Here is a 22,858-nt window from a genome sequence, read left to right as displayed (position 1 = left end):
GCATGATTGCTCTTGCATCTTGCAATGGTGTAGAACCCATTAAAAACTTCTGGGAGCCATTTGATTCTCAAATTTCATCTCTTGTAGAATGCTAGCATCATACAATGTACATACCATAGTACATTTTAAGACCTATTTTGACAGTGCTCTATGGTGCATTGGTAGTATGAACAGTAGGCATTTATCAAAAGTCGAGTTTGACAAAAGGTTACCGGGTGTAGGGAATATTCCATTAATCATTTTCAAATGCATTATCATCCTAATTGTTCATGTAACCCCTATTGTGGGTATTGAAAATAATCAAATCAAGGCAAAGGAAAAGTTACAAAAGTTTTTTCACAATTCATATGGGACTTTTTAACACATCACAAGTTATCTACTGACTATATTCACTGTCTTTCAGAAAACTACCATTTATAGTAAGATTAATTTTCATCACATACATGATGTGTATATGGTGAAAAGGTATATGTTTATTCATTAATTTGGCATTTCATTCTAATTACCCACAGATGGGTAGAACTTCTAACTTAAAAAAATTAGAAAAAAATACAAGCAGATACTAGGTTGTAAGGAATGGTCTATTTTTGTATTTCAGCTGCCTTTCTTATACAGTACCTACAACCTACAGTGTTTTACTACTTCTTAAAGAACATTTTGGCAAAGTCTGCATTAGTGAGTCTCTTGCCTCCCTGTTTGAGTGGGTCCTGGTTAGTTGTTGGTTGATCTGACGTGGTCGTTGGTTTATCTGATGATGTGGTCCCGTTGCTGCCTGTAGGAGGTTTGGAAGTACTGGCCGATGTAGGTGTGGGTTTGTGGAGAGACCGTGGGAGGAGAGACAGTTGGGTGCGACTTTTCCCTCTGTACTGGGACTCCTTAAATGTGTCGGCCCTAATGCACAGAAAAGTATCGAATGTCAATTCACAACACCTTGCAAAGGGTATTCTTTCATTTTCTTATGCTTAAGCACTCTGAAGTAGCCATTTTGCACTCAGTTCTCTATTGGTTACAGAGTTAGGCAGCAGGGGGAAGGTTAAAGCCTTAGCAACCTATGGATGCACTTGTGCCAAGTGAGTACTATAAAATAAAATAAAAGGTACAGTATCAAGTCATACATGTCTTGCTTGAGGCTTACATGTTCTGATGCTGTTAGTCTAGACAAATTGCATGTAAAATTTATGGCAACATGGAATTCTATATGTAACTGAAAAAAATAAATATATTTCTAGCACACATATGCCATGGGTTCACGTCCTGACCTGAACCTCTGGACCTGAATCCGGACCTGAATCTGAACATGAGTTTAGGTACACAGTGCTACAGGTGAAACGTTTTCCTACCTTAGCCTGTCGTTCACCCCCTCCCCATGAGGCCCCCCTCTCCGTGTGGGAGGGTTGCTGACAGCCACTTCGATCTTCCTGTCCCCGATCATCAGCCCGTCTGTCTTCAGGACTGCCTGGCTGGCCGTTTGCTAAAACACAGGTTAAAAGTGTGAACCATGTTGAATAAGGCAATGTGAAAAGTTTTCAGCACCAAGGACAGCAACTAGGACTGTAAATGCAGAAATGTTCGTGGTGGTTTTATGTTCGCAGTTTTTCGCAGCGACCGTTTCACCGCGAACATAAAACTTTTTTCTTTCACATCTTCTTCTTTGACTTTGGAATTTGCTTTGATGTACTATGTCACTATCTGTTTCGCGAAAGATTTCTTTTCAATTTATGGCACATATTTCCTATTTTGCAGCTGCTTTATATGATTTACAGTATGGCTGAAAACGTTTTTTTTAAAACTTGTCATCCATATAATCAAATCAACATGGCCTAATTTACAGTAAATGAGCTACTATAACTGAATAAGCCTTACCTCGTCCTCATACTCCACATAAGCCAGTCCCTTTGGCTTACCCGACCTGTAGGTAACCATCCTCACTCCTTTCAACGGACCATGCTGGGAAACAAACACAGTGGGAACTTAGCAACTGTACGCAGTCTACTTTTTTAGCATGTAAGAAGAAGTAAAAATGCATCTTAATCCAATATCACCTTCAAGTTCACTATTCACTATTCTCTATATTATAATATTGATGAATCAAAACACTGGGAAGGAAAACCCAGCACCGAAACCCAGGCAAGACACACCTGCACAGAAGTCCTAGGGAAGAGACCCTAGCACAGAAAATCCAGGGGGGGGGGGGGGGGGGTGAAACACGGCACCCCTGACAAAAAAGTTATAGGGAGCACACTCTAGCCAAATAGCAAGTGGAAATGGCCCCTGTACCAATATGTATTGTATATTTGTGGAATCGTAAATGTGTACATTCAAATGTGCTATTATACAATGTATTTATGTATGTTTGAATAAAAATGTGTAGAAAAAAATAATGATGAATGCTATGCACAAAAACAGCATTAAAAACTTAACAGGTCTCAACATATTGTATGCTTGGAAACTTTTCAAAACCTTGCAGCAATGGCTGATCATATCACAACAAATGACTTCACACCTAAACTCTTGCAAAACTTAAAACTTAAACAAGTAGAACACAATGTAATAAAGTCACATACAAACATAATATACATATAACATATATGTATATAAGTAAGATATATATGTAAGACTAAGACTGCTGAGTGAGGCAGTCTCTCAGACCAGTCCCCCACCTGTTTGAAGATGTTCTCCAGGGCCTCCTTGGTGACAGTAAACGGCAGGTTGGACACAAACAGCTTGTTTTTCTCCAGCTTGGTGGCATACTGAAGGAAAACAATCAAACAAAACATCAGGTAAAAGGAATCAGCAAAACCGCACCATCAGCTTTCCAAATTTAAGTGGGGTCGTGTGGCTTAATGGCAGAGCGTTTGGCTCAGAACCAAGTGGTCCCGGGTTCGAATCCTGTCATGTCACCGACGTTGTGCCCTTTGGAAAGGCACTTAACACGACTTTCCTCACCCCACCCAGGTGTGAATGGGTACCTGAATTAGGTTGGGGAAGGTCGTATTGAGGTCACCTGGTGGTGCCGACTGACAGCCGCCCAGACCCTTGCGACAGCACCACCTGTGTGTTATATTGTGATTGTAAACCCTGCACCAATTCAACACTAGAAAGGCTGTCATTGCACGGGTAATTTCTGACCAACTAAATCCAGTATTACATAACTGTGTTTAAAAAAAATGTCTTGGGGGCATTTCAAAGTGAAACCTCCACTAGTCGTACTGTAACTTAATGCAATCACACTGCGGCGCAGTTGGTTGCTTTAGACAAAGCTTACTGACCATATACCATGGACTGTACTGTGCTTGATAATGGCTGAGAGGTCGCATTGGCAACTTTCCATTAAGTTTTAAGTGCGTTTAAAAACCATGTTGATAAAAGTGCATACAATAGAAACATTTATGATGAAATAAATATGATATCCAACACTGTAAAAGGATGCTTCAGTTACAAGATTGATTATTTCAGTATCAAGCCATGCTCACCTGAAATCCATGGAACTTGTCTCCCTTCCTCTTGTCAATACAGGGGGAAACAAACAGGGGGCGCCGTTCCACCTCTTTGTGGTCGAAACCCAGGGCCTTCACAGCAGCGGACTGGAACAACAGCAACACTTTTGTTTGACACTAAAGCCAAACCACCCTCAAGTATCGATTGTTTTTTATTTTTCATTTTTGTTTATTTAGACATACATGCAGTTAGATGAATCATAACATCATAAATCAACGTTCTTGACTCTAATCATAACAAAAGTACCTATCGCAACAATGCCTTCACAGCAGCAGACTGGAACAACATTAACACTGTTGTCTGACACTAAAACCAAACCACTTTCAAGTCTATATTTGTTTGTTTAGAAATGCATGCAGTCAGGTTGATCATATTGTAAAGCAAAAGTCAAACCTGATCAGAAAAAGAAACATACAGTAAATGCATTTAAGTTTGCGGTGATTTAATGTTCACGATTTTTGCGGTAAACTCTTCTCCATGAACTCAAGACCACTGCAAAAATGCTTGTTCTGTCTTCTGACCACCTGCTACAACCTTGATTCAACCGCGAACTAAAAATCACTGCAAAAACTTCATTTTCTCCGAACCGTGAAAGTAAATCACCGCAAACTTGATGCATTCACAGCTCCCAAGATTTAGTTACATGTAAATGTCTGAGAGAAGATAGTTCTCAGAAATTCCTGCAGGACAAATTCTTCCTGCAGGGATTCCTGCAGATTCTGCAGGAATTCCTGCAAATTCCTGCAGGAAGAAAATTTTCAAAATGAATATTCATGAAAGTTATTATTATCAATCATGTACATCATACTCATGTACATCATACTCATGTACATCATACTCAAGTACATCATACTCATCAACTATATGTAAGCATTTTTCACTTGAATGCTTTTATATTGAAAATATAAGCACTTGTCAAAATGGGAAAAGTGGAATTCTAAACTTGAAGTGGAGGGTGTTAGTAGTTCTCAATGGTTCAAAGAAAAAATAGTGATAGATACAGCATTACACATACCTCATCCTTGAACTCCACATAGCAGAATCCTCGGAACTTCTTCTTACTTGTGAAGGCCAGTCTCACGTCTGCCACTTCTCCACACTATCAGGTAACATCACAGATTTTTTTTGGAAGAAAATTAGTTTTTCTTGTTTAAGGTATCCAAAATTGACGTTTCAGAGCTTTTCGTAATTGCAAGGTAATATGTAACACTTTAACAGTCTATCTTCAGCTTTAACACTTATTACATTCTGTTAAGTCTGACCCTTTAGAAGTATCAACCTCTAAACATCAAGTAGAAATGATTAACAGCAAGGCTCTCTGTGAAGTCTGGAGGTCATTACACTAAATAACTAAATACTCATATAGTGATCGTTACATTTTAGAAGTTCAGAACATTTGAATGTATAATTGTAGACAAAGTTAATTTTAGAATAAATGTATTGTCTAATATCTTGTATTGTTAGTAGTGCTATTCAGGTATACAGACTGTAAAGTTTGACGTTGATGAAGATTAGACATCCAGGTAATAAGATACGCCAAAATAGTTACTAATTAAAAAAAAAGCAACTGGATAGAATTTTGAAACAGTCAGATGTTCAATTCAGAGTTTTCGTATAAAACCTGGTTCTCCAGTTCTTTTCATTAGTCACTGACAAAAAATAGTGGATGCTGACTTTTTCAAAATCTTATTCAGTCGCTTGAGTTTTTGCCGTATCATCATCAACATTTTCTTGGCATCCAGAGCATTTCATGAGGCTTGAAACTTTAAGTAAAAAAAGGCAAATTTCTAGTCATTCCTACACATAGTAAGTTTCAATAACACTATACCATATGTCACAATTAGCGGTTCGACCAATGAGAGAGTGACTGCATGTCCGTCAAATATTTGCATTTTTATGTTTTAATTTTGCATTTCTACGTTTTGACGGAGGTGGGCGGGGCTATGGTATCGGCCTATTTACACTAGGCGAGTGAAACTAAAAGATCACAATGTAGCTTATGTCTGTGCTGCTTTTGAGCACTTTTGATAAGAAATCCGTACGCAAATGTGGTTAACAGTGGCATTAAATGTCAATTTCATAATAATTACAGCAACTAGAATATTTCCAGTTTTCAAGCCTCATAAAATGCTCTGGGTGCCTTTAAAACAAAAGAGCTAGCTATACATAGTTAGAGGAGAGTGACAGCAGACATACCTCTGAGAAGACTTCTCTCATCTTGTCCTGGGGGTTCTGCAGGTTGTAGCTCAGGTTACTGACGAACACCGACCTCCGCTCCCTCTCGGGGTCGTGGACGTGGACATCTCCCGTGGACGTCGGAGAGGGGGCGGGCGGGATCGTGGCCTCGTGGATGGACTGCCACGCCGCGGAAAACGTCGAAAACGTCACCTCCTCTGTCTCATCGCCTGAGAGTCAGGGAGATCAGAATGTGATGATTCTGCAAAATGTGAGACCTTTTCTGGATACTGAGATTTGAGTTATTTTGTGAGGGCACCCGCAAGCATATTCTCAAGGCTAATTCTACAGAAACACAATTTGACAAAGCACGAATCATGTTCACATTGGCTGAGATAACTTTTACGCATCGTAGAATGAAAACCATCACATAATGCAATCTGAAACATTGGGCAGTCTTGTTTGTTTGTTTGTTCTGCATACCCGGTAAACCGCCTCAAGGCATAACATACCAGGTTTGTACTGACCAGTACAAGCAGCATATCTGGACAGATTCTATATGGTCCACTCACGGGAAGGACCCCTACTCTTCTTGGTAAGTGTGGTGGGTTCTTTTACGTGATCAAGGTGTGGCTCTCCTCAAACATGGCTAGGTACTCAATTAAACTTGAGTGAAGTGAGGAAAGTCGTGTCAAGAAGTGCCTTTCCCAAGGGCACAACATCAACAGGACAAATCAGGGGACCCCGGATTTTAACCCAGGACCTCAAACACCTTGCCACTAGTCTGAACAAGGTATCATCTTTCATGAGAGCGTTGTTGTTTGCATTTGACTTAAATGAAAACAATGACTTAACTGCAAACAACAACTTCAAGATTGTGACTTGTAAAAAACGATGCAGACCTTTGGCCCTCTTCACTGGTGGCTCTTCGGGTGCCTTCCCAGTCTTGGGTGCAGGCATGGAAGGCACTTTGAACCCCTCCTCATCCACTGATGACTCCACTGTGTGAAGGGTGCCTCCTGACTTCACAAATGGCTGATGATCCAACTAGAAAGAAAAGAATGTGGGTGTTACAGCACAAAGATGGCTGTCGCTTTGACTTTGTGTGAATCCACCTATCCTACAATGTTTTTCCTATTATAGGTTCATGTACATGTGCAAGGATATGGGCAGAAGTACAGTCAAACCTGCCCAAAAAGACCAATCAGGGGACCTATAAAATCTGGTCTATGTGGACAGGTGGTTACTATAGACAGGGTTCTAAATGCTTGTGTCAATAGGAAAATTATCCAAGTGATTGCCAAAAAGTGGTCATATTGGCCAGGTGTATTATGTTTATGTAGAACAAGTATACAGGTTTGACTACCAGTATATACAAGGACATAACCTTTCCTGTGTGCAAATAGGTAAATATATCAAAGAATGTTTAGATCTTCGAACTAGTAGTACAAAATGTATATTAAGTGATATGTCAAACTCAACATGTTGATCTATTCACATACATGTACTTGTATATACTAGGTTAATTGATTTGTATCCACTTGTTTGTTTGTTTGTATGATTGTATAGTTGTAGAAGACCTTACGGAAGTCGCTGTACTTTTGTTGTGTCAAAAAGGATTGTTTATACATTGATGATGAACATCCCACCTTTCTCTTCTGTCCTTGCTTCATCTCTTGTTTCTTGGCAGTCTTCTTCTCTGCCCTGTTCTTTTTCCTGGCTTCGGCCTTCTGTTCCTCTGCTTGGGCTGCCACCATCTCCTTTTCTGCTTGCTACAAAAGAAAATAAAAATTGCTTATTACAAGTACATGTTTAACACATGACAGACAGACACACATATACCAGCTAAGCTCTTCTTGTTCTAAATCAAATGATGAAAGATAAAAGTCAAAATTATATAATAAGTACCTAATGAATTCTATACACATGTACATGGGAATCTTGAAACCTATGAAATGAAATGAAGTTCAAAATGAAAGTAACATGTTATAAAACAACACTACTCAGCTATTAGTTCTCAAAGTACATTACACTTGTCCTGTAAAGAACTGACTAGGGGTTGGGCATAGGACTTCTTGTGTGCAGAGTTTGAGTTTGAGTTTATTGGGATCCACAATTAGCTTAAAAGCTACTCTTCCTATGGTCCAAACTGACTGGACAAAACTACATGACACATATGAACACCACAGAGTTTACATATGTACATAAATGATAAAACTAGCATAAGGCTGTGTAACAATTATACAAAGTTAACAATATCAAACTACAAACTACAGAGTTCTGGCAGAAGGGGGAAGATCTGTAGGTGTTCCATTGTCTGTTTCTACTTACAGTCACAAACAGTGCATACAGAAGATACATGTAAGGTAGGTAAAGCAGGCTAGTCATCCTCCATTGTGGTGAAGCCTGACGCCTTTTCAAGTAGAGCCAAGCACACCGGGTCACCCCTACTCTTCTCGATAAGTGTGATGGGGTCTTTTATATGCAGAGGTTTGACGCTTGGAGCCTGAAGCTCCCTCATACATTGGGTCGCCGGCTTTATGTCACCATCTGAATTGACGAACAGAAAAGTTGGTCCAAATGTATATCTCACCTTGGCTCTTCTCTCCTGGACTCTCTTGAGCTGAGCCTCGCATCTGGCTACAGCATTGTCGTAGGTTTCAAGTGTACCTACAAAAAAATAACACAATTTTCATCTTTAATCTGTAGGATATAAATCATGTTACAGTATATTCGGTAGAATGGCATCTGTTAATATCAAGCAGTGTCACTCACTCGACATGCACGCCATCGGTAAGGGTCGCAGTCGTTAGGACGGGACGCAAAGCCGTGGTCCACTGTTCATTGTGCTTGTCGTTAAGAGCTAGGAGAATTTTCCTGGTACAAGGAACCTGTAAACACTGTACATAGCGTCTGTCTTCTCTGTCACGACCAGTGGAAAAATAGATCTTCAGTGAGCTAAACTGGATCCATATGACTTATTTTTCAGTACTACTAGAAGTGTAGTGACAGACAACAGCCTTGTCTACATTCACCTTCTTCCCTTTCAAAGTTGATGAGGGCCTCACAGACTGACTCTGGCCAGTCGCTGGCCTTACTAACAGCCTTCTGCAGCACTTTTCTGCTGCGTTCTGCGTCTCCAAATGATCTGAATAAAAGAGAAATAATACATAACAAAATATCATGAGTTTTATACGAACACCAAAAGACTGGCAAGATCTTCTTTGTGATTATACAAGATTAAGAAGTTAATAGTCTACCAGTAAGATTAATCAAAATAGATAGACATAGCCAGGGTCATGACTATCTTAACATGTGTGTCACACTTCAATGTGATTTCTGCTGTCAGATTGAATGCAGAACAATCATTACTAATAACCTCTGAAAGTACAAAATTATACTTTAAAAAGTTTAATACCCATTTATTGATTGAGAAAGAACTTAAAGACAGTCGTCATATACTTGTTGTCTTGGAACATAATATATATTGTTAAATGTCAAGTCACTATGGGGCCACATGGCAAAAACTGTGGGCTAAATTGTAATTGAAACTGCGCCTCCTTGAAGAATCTGCTCGACTCACCTTTCCAGGTCTGCATACTCAAGCCACATCTGAGCCTCCCTCCCGTGCCCCTCCGCCATGATGCCATCCCATAATTCCCTTGCCTTTCCCATATTCTTGCAGTGCTTGGCCTGGGGTCAAAGGTATGACACAGTGCCTTAAACATCAATGTTTTAAGCACTAGATTCCTTGAACACAAAGGCCCCAGCTGTCATTGAAAGTCTCTCAACATATCGAATCACTGGACCATGCCATTTCACTAGACAAAGTAAGAATATTGGACACTGTACTACGTTGTTAGAGGAATAAAGGAGGCCAATATATATCAGGTCACTCCAACCATCACTAAACAGAGACGGCAGGCGTTATAAACTTCCTGGCACGTTTGACCAATTGCTGACGTCACGTATCCATAAATTCAGTCGTGTCAATAAGGTCATATGTCTGTAACTCTCATGGGTTTACGTTCGGAAGTGATTGGTCATTATTGATCCTGAAGAAGGCGACAGTGGTCGCTGAAAGTTTGATCCATGTGTACCTTAGTGTTGGAAGAAATTTTAGCATTGCACTATGATCACTACCATGAAATGAGCTCCAATGAAAACATCAATGTTTGAATATTTCAAACTTTAAAGTTACTGCAAATAAACTAGCATTGACAAGTATTCTAACACCCCAGCACACATACCTCTATTCTTGCCCAGGACCTTTGTAAGGTGCACTGTGGGTCACCAGTCTCACCAAAGTCTGTGGAGAAAGAGATTGTTCAGTTCTGCTATCAGTTTGAATCATGCCAGTATATCACATAGGCTGATATGGTTATGGTTGGTACCCATTCCATAACTAGTGCTGCGTTCCTGAATGTAACATCAGGTACAGGGGACAGATACCGGTACAGAGGTTTAGGTACAGGTCCGGACCCGTTCCTGTACCTGAACAATTTGAAGAGACAATCTAACTTCAACTTTGAAGAGACTGTGAGTTTTTACCATATCATGACCTAAGATATTTGTATTTAACATTTTATCAATTTTCCCGATTCTTAGTGTCTTTCCAAGTTTATTATGATCATATCAAGTGACCAATGTAAGAGTTCTGCATATCAAAAGTCTGACTCACATTGCTGCAGGCTGTCTTTGCAGTAGTCCACAGCTTGTTGGTAGGTGGATCTTAGTTCATCAACACCTGGGGATTCAGCATCTAGAGACATCCAAGCAAGAAAAATGACAAAAACAGCTACAAACCATGCATTTCTTCACAAGGAATTAGGATACAGGTATCACATACTGTTACATTTATAGATGAAAATCAATAATGGAATGCTGTAAGTCCGTAAGATTTGTTGAATATTCGAATGGTCATAAATAAAGTATGAATTATGTAGACTGAGTTCATGTAGAAATTTTATTGCAAGTTCTTGCCCGTAGCAAGTACATGTAACATGAAAAGGAGGGATGGACAATGATGCACAACATAACATGTGACTACTAGTCTAACTACTAGTACTTGCGCTTAATAATAATATTCTTACTAATTGGGTTCAACTTCTTTTTCCGAGACATTGGAAGACGAATGATCCCACATATAGACAAGATTTTACTGGTCCCCTGAGTGGTCTTCTTGGGGGGGTTTGACTGTATTAACAGTTTCTCATCCCTAAAGATTTCCACACATTGCTGAGATGACAGAAGGTCAAAATGTCTACCTTTTGTCCAGTCGACTCTCCTGCGGTGGTAGTCACAGTACGTCTGCCACAGACTGACATAGTCAGAGGCTTGTGGGAAACCAGCAGGCAGGGCAGTGTCCATCACCTCTGTATGAACACAGTAGGACATCTTAAGTTTATATTCATCTACATACTTCTACACACAACATTAGCAGCAGTCACCATATGTGGCAGCCTCTAGAACAACGGAGAAATGTTGGAGCCCTCACACTTCTACACAGAATGTACTATCAAAACGCACCAACTTTACTGAACAACCTACTACCTGAGCCCTACGTTCATCGCCGAGATACTCGCCTGTCCACATCCCAATACAGTGCAGTCCTAGAACCTGTCAAGTCATCCTCCTCCTGGCACAGAAGAACTTTCATCCCTGCTACAGTAAAGCTGCGCAATAGCCTCCCGCAGGACATTGTGAACACCAAGAACTCACAGAACTTTAAATGTAAAGTTAACGCCCACCTCAGCGCCACTCGTCAGCGCCCTGTATAATGAACATTATTCAGCTCTGCTGCTAAGCTGACGTCATGGCAACAGCATAGATTAAAAAAACAATATCATCACAGGGTGCGAAATACTTTTTTGAGCCAGGTTGCACGGTGTGCAACCTAGGTAGAAAGCTAGGTTGCCCGTCAGAATTTCAGGTTGCCCCACCTAAAATTCACTGATTTCTTGAAATTATATTTTGTAAGTACATAGTATTACATAGCCTTTAACAATATAACTAGTGCTTAAATGTGTTTTTGTTTCAAAATAAAAGTCAATGATATACAATGTAAATAACACACCACATTACCCACAACAAACAAATTAATACAATTCATGTGACACGGCACGGCTATTTTTTTAGTACAAATAAATCCTTTTTTCAACACCCATAGACTTTTTGCTTTTTCTGCTCTAGCAAGAGTTACACTGCAATAGCTACACTGCAATAGGACTTGTACCTGTACATTATTCTCATCCCTTACATAAAAGTTGCTACTGGGCCTATTTTCAAAGTCTAATAAAAGTACCCCCGGAATAAAATCACCTATATTTTTTATTGAAAAATTCACAGGTGAGTTATTAATGATGTACATGTATGATAATCATAAAATATATGCAATAGTCTATGTCATTGTCCAGTTTTTATCTCACTGTCACAACATTGTTTATTCTATAATCATTGTTGCAAAGTAAAGAATCTTTAAATCCCAGCTTATTATTAGTAAAGTGGCTCCATCTCCACTTCTGTAATTTTTAATTTTGCCCCCCAAAAAGCACTAGCAACATTTCGCCCATAAAATACACAGCAACTCAAACACTGCCCTCTACCAGTAGTTGCCGGTACTGCAGATTACACGTCATTACTCTCGCGTAATCACGCGATATTCAGCGAGAGTCGATGAATTCAACATGGCGGACAAGAGCCGAGCGCTAAGCCGCGCTCTCTTTCCGACGAATTTTGCGTTCCAGGCACAATAAAACAGGTTGACTATGGATGCAAACGAGTGAAAAAGTATCGGTAACTTTATTAACTTGTTTAGTTGGGGGTCGATTTATATGTTTGGTTTGAAAATTTACGAGACTGAGAGAGAGTGTGTGTGCACACCACACGGGTGTGTGAGCTTCCTTAGTCCAATTATTTTCTACTTCGTCCAAGTAATTGCCGCAAAATTGATTTCTCCGGCCCAAAATTTAGGTAGCGCATCGCGCAACCTGGGTTAAGAGATAAGTTGCGCCAACCAAAATATTGTTGCGCTGCGCAAGTGCGCAACCGGGTATTTCGCACCCTGCATCATACTAAGTGCTTGATTGAGGTGTTCAAAGATAGTATACGTTATTCCATAGAACTAATGTTAGAGTATGGTAGGCCAGGTAGGGGCATCCTTATTAGATAGCTTTAAACAACACTTGCTGCTAGATGTGCAAAAGTTAGGTGTGACAGGTCACTGCCGTGCCGCATGCCTGAGAAGCTGATGTGTTATGTTGAAGGGTGGTTATACCCGATATAGATACTGATCCATTTACTAGGGAAATCAAGGACATTATATTAGTGGGGTGTGCCGAGTCATCTCCAAAAAGATGTCTTTCAGAAAGAATAACATCCTCATTTCAACATGTGTCCTTTGCCACTCATATCACATCACTGGCATTAGCATACGATGATTAGTCATGTTGTACAGAACATATCACAAATAATTCCTAAAGAAGAAAAAGAGATGCATAATAATTCAATCCTATTTCTAAGACATACAAGTATATCTTCAGGAAACAGTAAATCAACAGAGTCTGCCTCACCCTTTATTTTCTCCTTTGGCTGTCTGTGTCTCTCCAGGGCCAAGAGGTACCCTTGCCATAGGGCGGCGGCCCAGGGACAGTTTCTGGTGGCGCGTTCGTGGGTGGCCAGCGCAATGTTAGGTATTCTGAGCTTGGTATCCTGTACAAACATTGAGACAACATCTTTTATGATGTGGCAAAATATATATATCATAGTGAAAGCAGCATGAAGTAGTGTGTGGTGAGCTCTTTGTTGGCAATATTGCATCTGCAAATTAAATAAAGTTAAGAATTTTAATCTGCATGTTACTGGTCGGGGCTGCATGAGTTAGTAAATCATAAATTATTTATCTTCAGGATCAAAATGGTTTCCTTTGAAGATACAACATAATATGATATAAAACAAAAAGGGAACAGTTTTGAATAGAAATAACATTATAACAATTCATTGGTTTGATTTCTTCCAAAATGCCTTCTCTTTGTCAAAGGGCCAAACCAAGCAAGATCATGTAGCGGGGGAAGGAATTTAGCAATTTTTTTACAAATATGATTCTGTGTATCACAAATTACATCATCATCATCTTTACTGCTTTTCATACAAATTACAAGCCACATTTGACAACACTGTCTGGAGGAAAACTGTCGGACATGTTGAACCTTTGTAACAAATTCATGGAAGGATCTAAGGTACTAGTATTAGGTACATTGTATTACAAAAAACCTCCTGAAGCAAAGTTTCTTCCATCTTGACCTTTCACAATCCTTCTGAGTGAGAGATACTGACCAGATAGTGGGTGTATTTAGTCCACAGCTCCACCACGAGAGGATTCTCCTGAATGGCTCTCTCAAAGATACACTGGATCCTGGTTGGTTCGTCTTCAGCGAGCTCGTAATCAATGTACGCAAGGTACTCCTGGAGCCGCGGGGCTGGAGCACTGGTCTAAACAAGCAAAGCATGGGTCGTATGAAAATACATCTGAAGATATCATCAGAACGGAAAAAAAGGAAAACATGAGGCTTTGAATAACAGACCTAGAGGGCTCGAAATACTGGATGCATGCCAAAATTGGAGCTGTGCACCTAATTTTTTACTGTGGGTGCACCAGTGCACCAGACATTTTTTGTAGGTTGTAGGGTAGAGGTACTATAACTAAAATAATTGTACACTGGTATACAAAACATTCTTGAAATTCAAATATCTGAAAACATAATATCATATAACCTTTTTTCACTTTGTTTGATGTATTGCTATAAAATTTTAGATGGAGGTTCTTAATACAGGCAGTAGGGTTTGTAAAATACGCTTTGCTGACATTCTACTTTATCTTGTGTTGTTCTGTGCACCTAAGGTTTATGTTAGGTGCACCAGTGCATCCAATTCCAAAAATGAATATCAAGCCATGCCTACATTTGAGTCATTTTCCAATTATAAAAAACAATATAATTGCAGCCAATAAATCCTAAGGGTGGGATTTCTTCCAAAAGAGCTTGGACCTACAAACGATTTTGTTAGTAAAAGTTTCCTGATAAAATTTGAGAGATGGTTTGAGACAGTTTCAAAATAAGCTTTTCCACATAGAATTTGACAAAAACCCATTTCCAATTCAACAATCCCCAATATGAATGTGGTCTCACTGCTGTATCAACTTTTGAGGTATTTATTAGTGGTGCTAATGACAGCCATTCATGATCCTTACCATTCAATCTAAATTGATTGTAATCTACTGCAATTCAGCCACTGGGACAAAATACTTAACCCCATTCATACAATACAATGGCTTATAAATATCGTATACATACAACATCAATGACTCCTAAAAATGTTGTTTACGTCACAAGCTTCCTGCTGGCGGTGCGTGACGTAAATTGCTGATGTTACTATGTGTTGAACTGGTGTTGTCAAGATGCAGCTATTCAAGATTCCTACAATCAAGCCCCATTAACTGAAAGGTACTGTAATTCAACCCCTGCTTTAAAGGAGCATTCCACTCCAGAGGCGAGTATCATAATTCCTTAGAGACTAAATTGTTATGCTTGAATCCAGTTTGTTTTGTCAAATCTACCAGAAGTTGAAGCCTGAATGTAGGGCAAACATTACATTTACAGCAATCAAGTTCTTGACTTCCCCGGAGGACCCTTCCAACAATGCCTTTAGTTCAATGTTTCTTACAAAAGTACCAAAATCTCTGTATCTCAATACTTGATAGTCTTCAAATGTTTTTTGTGTGCCTCCCTAAATGTGTGATAGTGACTCGACTGCTTTCGTTAAGCTTATTTCGTCTACTGTCAGCAATAAATTTGCCCGAAGTTGAAGCGGGTCCGTATGGGGGTACATGGATTTAGAAAAGGATTATTGTTGAAAAGACAGCTGAGGTAATCTAGCCAAAAGGGTGCATTTGTATCCGGAAAAATATTATCTATCAGAAAATAATACCCACTTCTGGGGTAGAATACTGTTTTAAGACTGATTGCAAACATATGATACAACACAACATATATTGTTTAGTGCTCACCAACGACTCTTCGAAGGGTTTGTACTTCTCGAGCTTCTCGAGTGCCTTCTGGTAGGCCTGCTTCACTGTGGCATCCACCGGTCCTGTCTGGAACTCTTCATACTCCAGATATGTACCATCCATACCTGCACAACAACACACAGAAGGACATATGTTAGCAGCTGCTGCTGAAATAGGGTTTTACACAGACGCGTAATGTTTCTTTTCCTCATTCAACAAACTCATGCTAACCTCCTGCGGTGATTTTACCTAATTCTAATCTTTTAAATGTCCATTATCTTTGTCCATCTTTAGCAACTAGCCATAGATTCCGTCAAACGACTGAATGACGGACACTGGGCAAAACCCTGAAGCTACCTGAAGTAAACCTGCTGACATACAATGTCTTAGCCCACATATCAGGCTTGATTCTGTGGATGACTTTTATATGTATATTGAGTTGGTTTCTAAAAACAACAAAATTTCTCTACTTGATAGCTTACAGAAAAATCAAATGCATGGCAATTCCAGCATCCTAACAAAACAGGTTGTTGCAAACTGAGCAGTTGTCAAGAAGAGCCCTTTTCAGTTTTCACAAAAAGAGAATAAGTCACAACTGATATCATATGGAACTCAGAGTGCGTCATCCATTAAATCAAGCTTGTTTGGCCTAATGAAAATACTGTTTATACCATTCTACCTATGAGGAAACATTGTTAAGCTACATGGCTTCTAGAACAGGAAACGACACATATTGTTATTCACTTTATCTTCACGGTAGCAAAATTTCACGGCGTAATGAAAATGGACATTTTCACTGAACTTCACAGTGGCGGCAAGTGATTTATAGAACGTATGTAATGTGTGATGATAAGTTCACGGTACAGATCTAGAGGTGACCGTGAAAACAGTGAACATAAAGTTATAGTCACTGTGAAAGAAAAAAAGAATTACAGTAATTTCAAAATGTCTTCTTACTAAGTACCGTGTGTGCCAGTCTAAAAAAAGATGTGGTATCTAAGAAAGGGATAAGGAAGTGATCCTGACCGAGGAGAGGGATGGACAGCTGTCTCCTGAAGATGGAGTTGATCCTGGTGATCTGAGCCTGCATCTTCTCCTCCTGGTCACCTGTGCAGATGGACCCTGGGTCTGGCTGGAGAGGGAGGAGGACGGAGCATGAGGGAACTGACCAGAGGTTCGGAACAAAACACACACATGCATGCATGTGCATACATACATACACGCACACACATTCACTCACACACTCATTAAAAAAGCAGACATACCCACACATATACATAAATACACACACACACACACACACACAAACATGTACTCACTCCCATTCACACAAAAGCAGACATACACACACACACATAAACACACACACATTCACTTACACACACATTCACATACCAATTCACACAAAAAACATGGACACACAAACTTACACACACACATAAACACTCAGGCGCACACAAACAAATAAACACACACACTATGTATACAGTGTATTTCAATACTAGCCAGTTTACCAGTACATGTAGCTGTTGTGCAATACAAATACAGCACCTGATACAACTGGAATTTTTACCTGCATTCCTGCGAGAACGGCGTTCTCGAACTCCCTGTACACGTCCCACAGCATGGTTCCCTTGGAGACGTGCAGCCCTCCCGCAGTCAGCGCCTTCTCGCACACCGCTCGCACCGACTCCAGCCCATCCTCCATCCCACCGATACAGTACTGGATATACTCCAACCATACGTCCGCACCTACATGTACACATGGGAGGGATAAAATACATTACCAGATATACTCCAGCCATACGTCCGCACCTACATGTACATGTACATGTACACATGGGAGGGATCAAATACATTACCGGATATACTCCAACCATACGTCCGCACCTACATGTACACATGGGAGGGATCAAATACATTACCGGATATACTCCAACCATACGTCCGCACCTACATGTACATGTACACATGAAAGGGATCAAATACAGTACTGGATATACTCCAACCATACGTCCGTACCTACATGTACATGTACACATGAAAGGGATCAAATACAGTACTGGATATACTCCAACCATACGTCCGCACCTACATGTACACATGGGAGGGATATAATACATTACCGGATATACTCCAACCATACATCCGCACCTACATGTACACATGGGAGGGACAAAATACATTACCAGATATACTCCAACCATACGTCCGCACCTACATGTACATGTACACATGGGAGGGATCAAATACATTACCGGATATACTCCAACCATACGTCCGCACCTACATGTACACATGGGAGGGATATAATACATTACCGGATATACTCCAACCATACATCCGCACCTACATGTACATGTACACATGGAAGGGATCAAATACAGTACTGGATATACTCCAACCATACGTCCGCACCTACATGTACATGTACACATGGAAGGGATCAAATACAGTACTGGATATACTCATACGTATATGTCTGGGTGTAGTATCTTCTCCCTGCTGCCTAACTCTGTAACCATTAGGGAATTGGGTGCAAAACTTTCCTGTAGACCAATAAAATTTTGTTTACAAAAAAGAAGCAAGGAAACTGGCATGAAAGAGACCGTACAACAATAACGGATAGCAGTCTGTTATGCTGCATGTTAACGGAGGGGTGTTCTAAGGTCATCTACTGCATTTTTGGTGGATTTTACTATCTTAGTTTTGTATTAAGAGATTATATTACTGAATACAAAATAAATTACTCCCAACAAAAGTTATACTTTTGCTACATCTAATGAATAAATTGCAACCGCCTACATGCTACCCCTGGGTTCATAGCAGTCTTCCCTTAATTTTATTTGTTATTTTTCTTAGTAATTTACCGGTAACAAGCTAAAAAAACAGCCTTGCCTTTATTTCCTATAGTTATCACACATGTTAGCTACCAATTTGCAATGTCTAAAATGTGGCATCATGTTGTGCAATCTGCAGGGTGTTTCGGCCAGAACTGAGAGGTCCTCGGTTCGAAACCACTGATAGGCCCCACTGTTGTGCCCTTGGGACAGCCACTTTACAGGACATTCCTCACTTCACTCCGGTGAAAATGAGGGACGTCCCTCAGATAGCTAGGACGTTATATGGAGGTCCTGTGTTTGTGGAGAGCCACACCTCAAGCATGTTAAAAAACCCACTGCACTTATTGAAAAGACTAGGGGTCCTTCCCAGTGTGAGTGGTTCAAATCCTACAGCCCTATGGCTGCACATGGGGCAATTGTCGTATTGAGGTCACCTGAGTTAGCATTAAATGGCTGTCGCACCAGACCCTTGGGATTTAGCCCCACCAATTGTAAGCTCCTCGCAATTCAGCCCCTGGCTGCAAAGAGTGTAGTTGGCCGACCCAATGATACATATATCATGACTTACAGAGGTAGTCTTTCACAGCTCTCTCAAACAGCTTGTTTATTGCCGCTCGGTTCTGTCTACCAGAGTCCAGCTTCATCTCGTCTGTCAGCCAATCCAACCACAGCTCTGAAATCAGACAACGGTCAAGGATATCAAATGTGAACTAGTTCCTTAAACATGAACACATAAATGTATGAAAGCCATTTACCAAGTTGCCAGGGAAAAACTTTACCTTATCAATAAGTCTTCTTGAGACTTAGAAGTTAGTCAATATTCATCATTTTTGCAGATTGCATATAATTTTTACTCTAGTCCTGACATATATGTACAGCACTGTCTGGCAGGGCTCGTTTTTTCTTTCTTTCTTTAACAATATGTGATTTGAAGTAAGAACTTTATCAAGATGTATTCTTTTTCTTCTCCTACATTTCAAGTTTCAGGTTCCGGTATCTTTTTCTGTAACCTCAATGTTTTCTCCACAATTCCCAGGTTTCAGGTGTGTATTCCAAGCCCTGATTAAAAAGCATCCGGATTTTGTGTTGGAAAAAATGGATAGTGACTAAGTGAGTGTGTGTGTACGTGTGTGTGTGCACGCATGTGTGTGCGCTCGTGTGCACATGCAAGTGTGCACATGTGTGCATGCAAGTGTGCACTTGCGTGCGTGTCTGTGTGTGTGTGTGTGTGTGTGTGTGTGTGTGTGTGTGTGTGTGTGTGTGTGTGTGTGTGTGTGTGTGTGTGTGTGTGTGTATAAAAACAATATTTTCCATAGAGTGCTACTATATTGTACATTACCTTCTGTTAAGGGGAAGAACTTGCTCATCCTCTCCCTGGCCTGCCTGACCTCCACCAGTTCACCCTCCCTCCTCTGGGCGGTGATCAGCTCCACATGGCTGTTGTAGTCATAGGGGTTACTGCTCACCTGTTCAGCACACCAGAAAATAGCTGTAAGTTCATGATCTCCATGAAAAACGGAGATATTGGTTTGGGTGTTTCCGTGTGTGTCTGTCTGACAGTGTGTGTGTGTGTGTGTTTTGTGTCTTTGTAGTCAGTATAACTCAAGAACCCCTGGATGGATTATGATGATATTTGGTAAGTGGGCAGGTGTTGGGAAGACAAAGGTTAAGGTTGATTTTGGGCCCCCTGGTATGTGACTTTGGTACTGCAGCAGAACTTTGTTTTTTTTTGTATCTTTTGACCTGGACATGCTATGGTCTTGATTTTTTGGTGGCTTGTGATGTAAGGAAGAAGTGGTGATTGTTTGGGCCCCATAGCAGCTTGCTCTGTAACTGCAGGGGTGTTTTGGATAAAATAACTGAATTTACATTTGGATTGATGGATTGACTTGAAACTTAGGATTAATTAATGGGAGCACAACCTGAACATATTCCGAGCAAAGAAAAATGAGATTCGTGCAGCGCCGACTTCGCCAGAGTTGCCGTTTGTGGGTATTCGCTAAAAAGCCGGTCCCAAACGTAACTTGGCTTAGTTTAAGTGGGGTTGGTCACTGGATGTAAGTTTTACGTCATGCAAAGCTGCCAGATGGTACAGAGTATTTCCAAAGGCTCCCCTTCCACTAGACGGCAATTGCTGAGAGACCCAAATACGATTGGTATAACCCTTGATTTTATAACTTGAATATGATCAATGCAAGTTGTAGAAGTATGATAAAAAGACAAAACTCACAAAAGCGTTCTTTATGATTGTTTATCTATGAAATTCACTGGGTGATCTATCAAATCTTAGCCTGAGTACCAGCCTCCGTAGTGACCGCTGGAACAAAAGAAATTCGCTTGCTAACCATGGTTCTATCAAATCTTTGGTCCCTCAGCTAAGTTACAGCTTCTGGTATAAAGGGGTATGTGACTATTTATTTTACACTCCTGAAAAGTGCTTTGAAAAAATGTTTGTGAAATGCGCTGAATCTGAAGAAGAAAAACACAAGGTCCCAGAACTTTTGGGTTCAATAAGCATCAAATTGATATTCTTTTCTGTGTACAATCCATATTTTCTGAACAACTGTTCTTCTTTCTATCTCCATATGAAAAATGGAGATATATAATATACAAATGTATCAATAGTTTTTGGCCTGTATGTGTGTTTGTGTTTCTGGATTTTTTTGAGTCAGCAAAATTCAAGAACCTCTGGATGGATTATGATGATAATTAGTATGTGGGTTGGTGTGTGGAAGACGATTGTCAAGGTCGATTTTGGGCCCCCTGGTATGTGACCTTGGTACTGCAGCAGAACTTCCTTTTCGGTATCTTTTGACCTGGATGTGCTATGTATTTTTGTGTGGCAGATACTGATGAGATAGCTTGTGATGTAAGAAAGAAGTGGTGTAGGTTTGGGCCCCCTAGCAGCTTTCTCTGGAACTGCAGGGGCATTTTTGACAAAATCTTCCCAGGAGATACTAGTATAGAAAAACTGAAGAAAGGAACAATTGTATGTAGTATGCAGGTAGCTCAGATAGAGATGTACATGATGAAGTGCAAATTATGCAAATTGGGACCTAATTAAGTAATTTGCATAATTAATGAGGAAAATCTTGTTCATTATCATCATGTTACCAGTGTTTTACATTATAGGACTGAAAATGAAATACATGGAACATGTGTAGTTTATGCCAGGTGGAACATTAAAGTTAGATACCAATATTATGCAAATAAATTGCTAATTTGCATAATTGATGCAAAAGTGTCATAATCCTAACTAATCTAAAGTGTAGCCGTGGCGACTAACGAAGGGAGTTTTTTCTTGATATTAGAAGGGATAGTATATGTAATATCAAGAAAAAACTCCCTTCGTTAGTCGCCACGGCTAATCTAAAGTGCAGTGACTACATCATAGTATATGGTAGATGATTGGACCGTCAATTGTGACCTGTGTAAGCTAGCTAAAGGTGAATATGACCAAGCGTCATATCAAATATTATCATGCCAATGTGGATCATTTGCATAATCAGAATATTCATGAAAATATGAGGTCTCCGAACTACTAGTATTGTTTGAAATCATTGCAACAACACAACGTGGAGCACTCAAGCTAGGCAGCGAAGGCTAACTGACCAGTGCATAAATGTTATGTCAGGTGACGACAGTGTGTAGCAAATTATGGGCTCTGTCGTCTGAAATACACTGAAGTTATATCCAGCGTTTCTATTCAACAACAACTGAGTCTCGTGCAAATTATCATCGTGACAGAAAAACAATAACAAATTTCACGTGTACGCGGTAGAAAATTGATCGGGCTATCTGCACTGCAGCGTGAATTTCGCAGCCTCACCTTCGCCTCTAACTGCCGTGTGGTCTCATCTTCACTGTCAGACGAAGAACTGTCCTCCTCGTCATCGTCCTGTGCCATCTCTACGTCCTCAGACGGAGGGTTTTGCATCTCTTCTTCTGCAGAGTCCATGGAGGTAGGGGGGAGGGGGGCAGGTGTCGTGCGCTGAGCGTCAGCAGGCCCACAATGCACCGCGCAGCCACGGGTACCCCCCCTGTTGTGCTTCGGTCCCAATGCAAACATAACCGTACCATCTAAGACAAGCCTAATCTCCAAGCAGATCTATAGGTTGCATAAAGACCGTATCAAACTGGCAGAGGAAGTACGTTTTGCAACCCAAGGATTGGATTGCATTACAAGCTCCTTCTTCCAGTTGGATACGGTATTTGCAATCCATTGGGTCTGGTTGGAGACTAAGACAAGCCCAGAAACGTTCAATTTACTTATGTCATG

General features: G+C 40.3%; 1 protein-coding gene across 1 annotated transcript; it reads right to left on the bottom strand.

Annotated features, from left to right (window-relative positions):
• Positions 1 to 59: 59 nt before the first annotated feature.
• Positions 60 to 22,597, bottom strand: LOC136429966 (squamous cell carcinoma antigen recognized by T-cells 3-like). Its single transcript, XM_066420153.1, has 23 exons — positions 22,409 to 22,597; positions 19,919 to 20,045; positions 19,148 to 19,252; positions 17,310 to 17,488; positions 16,763 to 16,868; positions 15,737 to 15,861; positions 14,008 to 14,163; positions 13,245 to 13,383; positions 10,941 to 11,048; positions 10,355 to 10,435; positions 9,924 to 9,982; positions 9,257 to 9,366; positions 8,709 to 8,821; positions 8,267 to 8,343; positions 7,323 to 7,445; positions 6,576 to 6,720; positions 5,695 to 5,903; positions 4,514 to 4,597; positions 3,474 to 3,584; positions 2,661 to 2,750; positions 1,864 to 1,947; positions 1,341 to 1,471; positions 60 to 891 (listed from the first exon to the last, which is right to left on the bottom strand). The coding sequence occupies exons 1-23, from the start codon at positions 22,535 to 22,537 to the stop codon at positions 639 to 641; spliced, it is 2,844 nt and encodes a 947-aa protein (XP_066276250.1). The 5' UTR covers positions 22,538 to 22,597; the 3' UTR covers positions 60 to 638.
• Positions 22,598 to 22,858: the final 261 nt, after the last annotated feature.

Source organism: Branchiostoma lanceolatum, chromosome 3, assembly GCF_035083965.1.
Source record: "Branchiostoma lanceolatum isolate klBraLanc5 chromosome 3, klBraLanc5.hap2, whole genome shotgun sequence".
Lineage (NCBI taxonomy): Eukaryota > Metazoa > Chordata > Leptocardii > Amphioxiformes > Branchiostomatidae > Branchiostoma > Branchiostoma lanceolatum.
Note: the sequence above shows the minus strand (reverse complement) of the source record. Positions and strands in the feature narration are given on the sequence as shown.